Raw genomic sequence first — 9,223 nt, forward strand, 5'->3', positions numbered from 1 at the left:
TCCCTGAAGCTCCTCACAGGAGGTCCTCAGGCCTTTCCTTGGGAGTTCTGGGGTGATATGTGTGCCCTGGAACCACATGCCTGGGCCCAAATCTCCTCTCTGTGGATGGGGCCTCAGACAAGTAGTTCCCTGCCTGGAAAATGAGTCTGGGGTCCAAGGGGTTGCCCTGAAGATCCTAGTGCAGCACAGGTGGTGAGAGCCTTGTGCTCCCTAGTGATTAGGCCGGCTCTGAAGCTTCCTGCTCTGAAGCTGCGGGGCCACATGGACACTGGGCCCCTCACTGCCTCTGCTCCCCACCCAGAGGCAGGAGCCCCGAGAGTGCCTGGGGAGGGAACCATGTGGGGTGGGAAGGCCACAAGTGTGTTTGCCAGTCCTCACCACCGAAGCCAGATGGGCGCCCACAGAAGTGAGAACCTCGCAGCGTGGGGTGGCCCTGGCAGCTGTGGGTGGCGAGCGGTGGGCAGCAGGCCTCTCTGCTGCTTCTAGCTTCTGCTTCCTGCCTTCCCTCCTCCTGGGACGCAGGCCCGACTCACCAGGGGCAGGGGGGTGGAGCAGCCGGGGCTGAGGATGACTCAGGGCCCAGCTGTCACCATGACAACCCTGTTGCCTAGCAATGGCGGTCTCCCAGTAACGTCTCCTAGCAATGGGATATTTTCCCGGGCCCTGGCTGGAGCCTGGCAGTTATTTTTAGCTCAGCTGCAAATCAGTCTGCAGCTGCGTTTTTGGCTCCTAGAGAAGATGCAAGGTGTATGTGGGGCGGGGAGGGGGGTGGATTTCTCATCAAGGGAGGAAACTTGTCATGTGTCCCAAGGTACAGGCTCATAGGTGGGCAAGGCCAGATTCCACCTGGGAGTGGAGGTGGGGGTGTGTGCAGGTGAAGCGGAACCAGCTCAGGCTGCCGGGAAGAGTTGGCAGATATGACTGATTCCCTGATGGGGTCTCTGGGAGGGCTGGTCACTCCAGCACCCTAGGGCTCCCTAGGTCAGGCTGGTCAGGAGCATTCCAGGCCAGTGTTCATGGTGGGCACCACTGGAGCGTGTCACTTGGTGGCAGCTTCCTGGCACCTTTGGCTCTCAGTTGTGGGAACTGTCCCCGTTGTCCTTTGCTCCCATGCTCCCAACCCCCGCAAGGGGTGCAGCGCCCTGCCCTGGGCCAACTAGAGCACACATTCAAGAGGTCCTGGCTGCAGGGGTCTGGGCGGCCACAGACTCAGCTCGGGGCAAGGCTGAGCTGGCCTCTGCTTAGCCCCCATCTCTCCCTCTCCCCCACTTCTGCTGAAATGGGAGCCCAAGTGGGAAGTCTTGGACAATTGGGAGAACTTGACCCTTTTGGGCTTTCTCACCATTTCCTCAAGAGCTAGGCTCACTGTCCCCTCGAAGCCAAGTTCCACCTCCCACTGGCCAGCTTCCTGTCCCTGGTTGGCCCTAAGCTCCATCCAGACCTGGGGCACTCTTCCCATCCCTCCACCCCCATTGCCTCTGTCTGGCCTTTGTGTTGCTCCCACCGGCCCGGGACCAGCCCAGCGCCCCCCTCGGTCACATGTGCTCCTCATCTGTGCCCCTTACCCTGTGGGGTTGCCTCCCCTGCTGGAGGGCAGGGCTCACTTGGACTGCTCCTTGTCCCAGCATCTGCTCCAGTCCTCTGCCAGGACTTGGGTTTTTAGTGGAAATGCAGAGAGGCCCATTTTGGAGGGTCAGGGCACTGAAGGGTCTGGAGCTGGGGGCACTCCAAAGGCTGAAGGAGCCTCCAAACTGAGCACAGATGTTGAGGGAGTTACCTGAGATTTGGGGTATCATTCATCGATCCATGCACTCACTCTCCAGGTTATTTACTGAGCATGTCTGCTCCGGCACCAGCAGCAAGCAAGGCCAGGCGTGGCCTTCTGGGCGCCCTGTCTTGTGGGTGGCAGACCTCCAATGGCTTATGCCACTGGGTGCTTCAGGGAAGCACCCACAGGGCGTGGGGCCAGGAGCTGTGAGGAGAGGCAGCCTTCTGTGGTCTTCTGTGGGTGACAGCATCACCATTGGGCCCCTTGAAGAATCAGCTGCGGCAGAAGGCAGGGGAAGCCTGGTGTTGAGGGGGCCACAGCTCAGTCCTTTCCAGACTAGGTCACCCTTTAGGAACCCCTTCCAGGCACCCACGGACACTAGCCCATTTTCCGGGGGAGGAGGAGGGTGGGGAGCCAGGGGCCCCAGACTGGTGGGAGGTGGGGCTGAGGCTGACTCCTCACACTGCCACCAGAGGGCGCCTGGAGCCCACTGTCCGCCTCCCAGGCCTGTGCAAGAGCAGTCAGGGCCCCAGTGACCCGCCAGAAGTGGACCCACTGTCTCAGCAAGGGCAGCTGACGGGGGTGCCCGCTCCCTTCCTTCTAGTGGGGCCTCTTTTGCCTTCTATTGCCCAGCGCCAGGCCCTGTGTACCCCTTTTTAAATTTGTAATTGGGTAAAATACACATAAAACTTACCATCTTAACCATGTCTAAGTGTGCAGGAGTGTCAAGTACAGTCACACTGTTGTGCAGCCGTCACCACCATCCCCAGGACGTTTTCAGTCTCCAGACTGAAGACTCTGTCCCCATTAAACACCAACTCCCCATCCCCCTGCCCCTGGCAACCTTCATTCTAATTTTTCTCTATGAATTTGGCTATTTTAGGTACTTCAAATGAATAGACTTATATTTGTCCTTTTGTGATTGGCTTATTTCACTGAACATAATGTCTTCTAGGTTCATCCATGTTGTAGCATGTGGCAGAATTTCCTTCCTTTTTAACCAGAATAATATTCCACGGTATGGATAGACCCCATTTTGTCTACCCATCATCTGTCAATGGATACTTGGCTTGTGTCCACCTTTGGGCTATCGTGATTGATGGCTGGTTCCCACCGCACCTTGCCCAGGGCAAGGGGCCAGCTGAGCCCTGAGGATGCCTTGCCCCTCTTTGGCCCTGAAGGGCCCTGGAGCCAGGGGAGGGGGCAGTGGTACGCTCAGTCTGGCAGCGGCTCCAATGCCTCCCTTCCCCTTGGCGCCATCTGCCTTCATCTGTCAGCCTGCACTTCTGGCCCAGGGCAGCAGGAGGGCTGGGGTGGGGGGACAGTGGGGTAAAGACTTCACATCCGGGCTTCCCTGGTGGCGCAGTGGTTAAGAATCCGCCTGCCAATGCAGGGGACACGGGTTTAAGCCCTGGTTAGGGAAGATCCCACGTGCCACGGAGCAACTAAGCCTGTGCGCCACAACTACTGAGCCTGCACTCTAGAGCCCGCGAGCCACAACTACTGGGCTCGTGTGCCACAACTGAAACCCACGTGCCTAGAGCCTGTGTTCTGCAACAAGAGAAGCCCGCCACCACAATGAAAAGTAGCTCCCGCTCGCTGCAACTAGAGAAAACCCGCGCACAGCAACAAAGACCCAAATACAGCCAAAAAAAAAAAAACACAAAAAAAACCCTTCACACCCACAGGCGGCAGAGAGTCTATGTCAGCTAAAGCTTTCAGTGATCTCAAGGGTTCCAGTGTGAGGTTGGAGTCCTGGGTTTGTGCCTAAGGCCTCTGTAATCTGACCCCACGGTTTCACCAGGCTCTTGGGTCCCATCCACCAGGTCCACACCTCAGGGCCTTGGCCAAGGCTGTCTGCTCCTCCCCATTGTCTGGCATTCTCTCCAGTCGCCATCTGACAACCTACTGCCCACCTCCTCCCTAGCCTACACATTGGCATTGGGGGCGGGGTTTCCTCTATGAGAGTGGGCCCCGTTTCAGCTTGTCCCGACCTACTAGGGGCTTGATTCTGGGGCTCAGGGCTGTCCTTGCTCCTGCTTTTCCACGGTGCCTGCAGCCCCAGTGCCTGGACTCTCATCGCTGGGTTACCGCGTGGCCTGTGGGAAGTCACCAGGGCCAGGTTAGGGAGAGATGGGGGATGGAAGCCTAGGTACCAGTCTTGGAGAGAGCCACCCAGATGAACTCCCCTCCCCCAGAGGTTCCAGTGGGCACCACCCCCACCCTGGCCAAGGGCTTGGAGGACAGTGGCCCGACCAGGACTGCAAGCAAGGCGAGGCTGGAGGCGGGGGTTGGCGGGGGAAGTAGGGGGGTACCTCGAGGAGGTGACACTGAACACGTCCCGCCGTGGAGCCCCCTCCCCAGCGCCTCCTGGGCCACGGGCTGGTCCTCCCACCCCCGAGAGCGCCGCTGCAATTGGTGGAAAGTTCGGGCACCGCGGCGCGATTGGCTGCTCGGCCCGCCCACTGCCTCCCGGCAGCTTCCAGGCTCCCGGCCGGGTGGGCGGCCGGCAGGCGCGGGCGGTGGGGGCTGCGCGGGGCCGGGGCCAACGCCCCGGCTGCTCCCGCCGCGCCCCCGCGCGTCCCCGCGCGCCATGCCGCCCCCGGCGCTGCTCTGCGCCCTTTGCTTCGGCCTCTTGGCCACGGCCGCCCGCGCCGGCTACTCGGAGGACCGCTGCAGCTGGAGGGGCAGGTACGAGCCCCACTGGACCCCCGCGCGGGTCAACCCCCTGGGACTCTGCGCACCCCTTAGGAGGGGGCTGGAAGATGTGTCGCCAGCCCTTTGGGATGGGGGCGCTCCGTCCCGGCACCGAATCCTTGCCCTCCCCGCCCCCCGCCGAGTCCCAGAACGCTGGGCCTCAGTTTCCTCGCCACAAAGTGGACGCAGCTGTTGATGGCTGCGGGGAGAGGGTGCAGCGGAAGCGGGCTGGCCGGGTGTGGACGCCGGCCGCCCGCCTCAGCACCGACCCTCCGGTCCGCAGCGGCCTGACCCAGGAGCCCGGCAGCGTGGGACAGCTCGCCCTGGCCTGTGCGGAGGGCGGGATCGAGTGGCTGTACCCGGCCGGGGCGCTGCGCCTCACCCTGGGCGGCTCCGACCCCGGCGTGCGGCCCGGCATCGCCTGCCTGCGGCCGGCGCGGCCCTTCGCAGGCGCCCAAGTCTTCGCGGAGCGGGCGGGCGGCGTGCTGGAGCTGCTGCTGGCCGAGGGCCCAGGCCCGGCCGGGGGCCGATGCGTGCGCTGGGGTCCCCGCGAGCGCCGGGCCCTCTTCCTGCAGGCCACCCCGCATCCCGACATCAGCCGTCGCGTGGCCTCCTTCCGTTTCGAACTGCGGGAGGACGGGCGTCCAGAGCTGCCTCCGCAGGCCCACGGCCTCAGTGCGGATGGTGAGTGCAGGCCTGGGTGGGGACAGGTGGGAGTCGGGAAGTCGCTTCCTGGCCTCGCTGGGTGGGAACCTGCCTGTCCTCCCCACTGCATAGAGGGAGAAACCGAGGCAGCCTGTCAAAGGCACACAGCTAGTGAGTAGCAGCGCCAGGACAGGTGGGGGGGGAGGGGCAATCCCTCACCTTGCGGGTTAGGGAAATTGCTGACAGAGGGCAGAATCCCGGAAGGGGAGGCCGGGCAGGGCAACCCGGGCCCCTGGTCCCTGAAGGGTTGGGGGAGGGGATGACGGCCAAAGCTGTCCAGGGCTCCCTGGCCCAGCGGTGACCTCCCTCCCCTCCCCCAGCCCAATACAACAGAAGTCCACTGTGAGCCCGGTCACCATGGAGATGCAGCCCCGCCTCCCGGCAGGGCACCAGGCCCAGCTTTTTGCTCTCCTGGAGCTTGGAGCCTAACCTCACAGGGGATGGGGGGTCTCTGCTCTGTCTCCTGACCCTCGAATCCACCATAACCTCCTGCCACGTGGGCTGGGCCGGTGACTTTGGGCCCCAGGAAGCAGCTCTGGGAGACCAAGGGTGCTGGTGCTGCCTGTGAGATGGGTGTTCAAGAGCATGTGCCTCGTGCACCCAGACCCTTGAGCTCCAGCTCGGTGGGTCTTTGTGCCTGCATGTTGGGCACAGCCCCCAGGCCCATGTCTGTGCACGTGTGTGATGCATGCACGAGCCTGCAGTGTCACCCCCAGTACAGGGTGTCTTCAGGGTGTGTACACATGGTCCCTGAGACCCCCAGTTGCCATCAGGCCCTTAGGGGGGTCTGGTAGCTTGCCCTCTCTATCCTGTGTCCAGCTGGGGAAGGGCTCGGGTAGTCCTGGAGAGGTCAGGGCTGCCACTCATGACCTCCCCTGCATGCCAGGTGCCTGCAGACCCTGCAGTGATGCCGAGCTCCTCTTGGCCGTGTGCACCAGTGACTTTGGTGAGTGTCCCTGCTGTGGGGCGAGCCAGGGGCCTGCCCTCCCCTGAATGCCACTGTCCAACATGTGTCCCCACAGTGGTCCATGGAACCATCCACGGGGTTGCCCATGACACAGAGCTGCAGGAGTCCGTCATCACCGTGGCCGCCGCCCGTGTCCTCCGCCAGACATTGCCGCTGTTCCGGGTGGGGGGCCCTGGGGGCCAGGCGCAGGCCTCCATTCGCACCCCACTGCACTGCGGCGTCCACCCTGGCCCTGGCACCTTCCTCTTCATGGGCTGGAGCCGCTTCGGTGAGGCCTGGCTGGGCTGTGCACCCCGCTTCCAGGAATTCAGCCGTGCCTACACGGCTGCCCATGCTGACCACCTCCACCCCTGTGAGGTGGTGCTGGACTGAGGGGCCTGGGAGCAGGGTGCTGGGGAGGGGCGGGTAGGAGGGTGGGGGGGTGACCTCCAGATGGCATCACAGTACCAACTGCTTCCGAGGTAACAGCAATAACCAATAAGAATGCAGCTTGCATTAGCCAATTTGCATCGGGTGCTCGTGCCTGAGCCCAGCCCTGGGCCTGCTTCACTTCATTTTATTCTCCCACAGCCCCGGGCACTGCCCAGTTACCGCTTCACAGAGCCAGAGACTGAGGCTCTGGGGCAGTGGTGCCATGTCTAAGGCCACCCAGCCCACGCCCTGGAGAGGGGCTGCTGCTGGGTGGGGGCATGCAGGGACCCCCACTCACGTCACCCTCAGCTCTGCTGCCCCCAATGCCAGGTGATTCCACTTCTCAGAGTGGGAGTGGAAAAGGGGCCATAACACCCAAGGTCTGAGGTGGTTGGAGGCCTTTGTAGGGGGAGGCAGGCGACACCACTCCCAACCTGAGGGAAGGGGCTGCAATCTGGTGGGCCACCGACTTCCCCGCGTGGTTCGCTGCAAGCCCAGCAGAGTCATCCTGGCCCCACTCTGCCCCTGGGGCAGAATGGGCCCCTCTGTCCACAGGCCCCTGCAACGTGCCCAGCATCCTGACAGCTGTGGGGTCTCTTCTGCAGGGTCCTGCTTGTTGCCCATTTCTAGTGGGCGGGGGCACACAATGGGGTCTCTAAGGACCGTTTCCCGCCACTGGCCTCATTGTCGCTGCCCCCGCCTTCCTCTCCAGCCTCAGCCACATAAAGGGCCAGCGCGGTCTGGACAAAGCTGACGGCCCTGAGGCTGAAAGGCCCCAGGATGGGGGTGCACGTGGGACTACTGAGCCCAGAGGGAGCTGATTCTGCTGACCCAGACCCATAGCTCCTGGGAAAGAGGGCCACAGCTCAGATCTGGTGGGGTGCCTGGGCTGAGCCCCAGAAACAACTTCCCATCTCTGCCTGGCAGCCCTCACTGGAGAAGGGGCCCTGCCATCCTGCAGGCAGGAACTGAGGCTGGGAGAGGAACAAGGATACACAGGGCCACTTCTGCCAGATTCGGCTGATATAGGTACCTCATGTTGCCACGCCCTGTGTGAACACTGCATCACTCCAGTGGCTGCCCTGGAGTTTCCGTGGGGCAGGCTGTCTAAGGCTACACTCGTGTCGGGTACGCACTCCTTTCACTTGGACGGGCCATTTGCTGTGGCGACTGGTGAGAATTGTGGGTGGGAGCACAGTCATCCTGGATGGTAGGCTCCCCTGGGCTCCTTCCACCTTCTGCTGTTCCTGAGGCTCCTTGCTGTGCCCTTTCGCGTCCCCAAACTCAAACCGGCACCCATGGATTGTTCAGAGCTCAGGCACCAGACCTCTCCTCTCCACGCACATTCCGACATTCCCTCATTGGAGAACTGGGCCAGCCTTCTGGCTTTAAATACGATCAACGTGCTGATGACCCCACATTTGGATCTCCAGCCTGGACCTCTCTCCTGGACTGCAGACCCTTGTATTCCTGTTTCCCCCTCCCCCCACCAGGGAGTATCTCAGTAAAGACCAGAGGAGGAGGAGGTGAGTGTGCTCTCCTGTCATCCTCCTCTTCATCTTGGGAGGCTTTTGCACTGCCCATGCAGACCCCGACCTGAGGAGTGTTTCGCCTCCAGCGCTGAGAAGCACCTCACCCTTGGCTCTTGCCCTAATTCTCTGGCCAGCTCCCCACAGCCTTGTTTGGACAGAGGCCCATGGCCACACGCAGTGTGGTCACTGTGGACTACCTCTGGGACCATCTGTCCAGAAAAATGTAGGGCATCTTCTCTGGGCTGGGCCCTAGGCTGGACACTGGCCTCTGCCCACCTGCCCCAGGAAGCGCCTCCTATGCACACACTCTCCTCCAGAGAAAGTGTTGGCTTTGCAACCAGCAAAAGGAGCAGAAAGGGCAGAAGTGGGTGTGGCTGACAGGGTCAGAGGAGCCCCAGGGTGCTCTGGGAGGAGCCTGGAAGGCTTGGGCCAGGGGCTTCATGCCTGCTCACAGGGGAGTGGCCAAGGGGAAACGGTGTGGGTGAGCATGAGGGCTGGGGCTATGGGAGCAGGTGCCTCTGGGGCACCTCTGGGCATGTGCATTCACACAGGTATGCACTCGAGTGCCCAGTACCCAAAGGTGAGGAGCAGGGTGCAGGTGTGAAGGTGAGGGACTTTTGGGTGTGCACACTGGGGAGTCGGGGTAGGTGCCTTCATTCAGTCGACCCGCTTCTATTGAGTTTCTTCTAGGTACCAGGTGCTGCTCTAGCACCAGGAATAATACTAGGAACAAAAGAGACAAGAATGGGATGCTGTGTAAGCCCAGTGCACATCCTCCTTTTATGGGGAGGGCCAGGTGACAGCCAGGAAGGAGACAGAAGGTTCTGAGATGGGGGTGGGGAGCAGCCCTCCTCCGCTCCAGTGCTCAGGTCTTGGGAGCATGGCACCGGGGTTTCCTGCCACAGGAACACCTGTCTTTCCCAAGTGGAGGCAGCTGGGGCCAAGTGTGCGGCAGTCTGCACTTGGGGATGGGGGCAGTGGTCTCCAGCATGCCTGCATTGTCTGAAGCAGCCTCCGTCCCTCCTGACCGATGCCGTGGATGGATGAGAAGCCAGGCCAGGGCCTGTGTGCAGACAAGTCTCTGCCACTCAAGGACGTTTGGCCTCAGGGTGGGGTAAGGAGGGGGTCCTGGCTCTGTCCCCG

General features: G+C 62.0%; 1 protein-coding gene across 2 annotated transcripts; it reads left to right on the plus strand.

Annotated features, from left to right (window-relative positions):
- Positions 1 to 4,256: 4,256 nt before the first annotated feature.
- On the plus strand, positions 4,257 to 6,533 carry METRN (meteorin, glial cell differentiation regulator). 2 transcript variants are annotated; one of them, XM_060032976.1, is made up of 4 exons: positions 4,257 to 4,459; positions 4,749 to 5,149; positions 6,057 to 6,116; positions 6,193 to 6,533. In XM_060032976.1, the coding sequence occupies exons 1-4, from the start codon at positions 4,362 to 4,364 to the stop codon at positions 6,507 to 6,509; spliced, it is 876 nt and encodes a 291-aa protein (XP_059888959.1). In that variant the 5' UTR covers positions 4,257 to 4,361; the 3' UTR covers positions 6,510 to 6,533. The 2 variants fall into 2 exon arrangements, with proteins under 2 accessions (XP_059888959.1, XP_059888960.1); XM_060032977.1 differs by lacking the exon at positions 6,057 to 6,116.
- The last annotated feature ends 2,690 nt before the right edge of the window (positions 6,534 to 9,223 follow it).

This window comes from Delphinus delphis, chromosome 15, assembly GCF_949987515.2.
Source record: "Delphinus delphis chromosome 15, mDelDel1.2, whole genome shotgun sequence".
Lineage (NCBI taxonomy): Eukaryota > Metazoa > Chordata > Mammalia > Artiodactyla > Delphinidae > Delphinus > Delphinus delphis.

Coding starts and splice junctions, on each gene's coding strand:
- METRN (XM_060032976.1), top strand. CDS start 4,362: ATGCCGCCCCCGGCGCTGCTCTGCGCCCTTTGCTTCGGCCTCTTGGCC. Junction 5,150..6,056: donor CCACGGCCTCAGTGCGGATG/GTGAGTGCAGGC, acceptor CCTGCATGCCAG/GTGCCTGCAGACCCTGCAGT. Junction 6,117..6,192: donor CGTGTGCACCAGTGACTTTG/GTGAGTGTCCCT, acceptor GTGTCCCCACAG/TGGTCCATGGAACCATCCAC.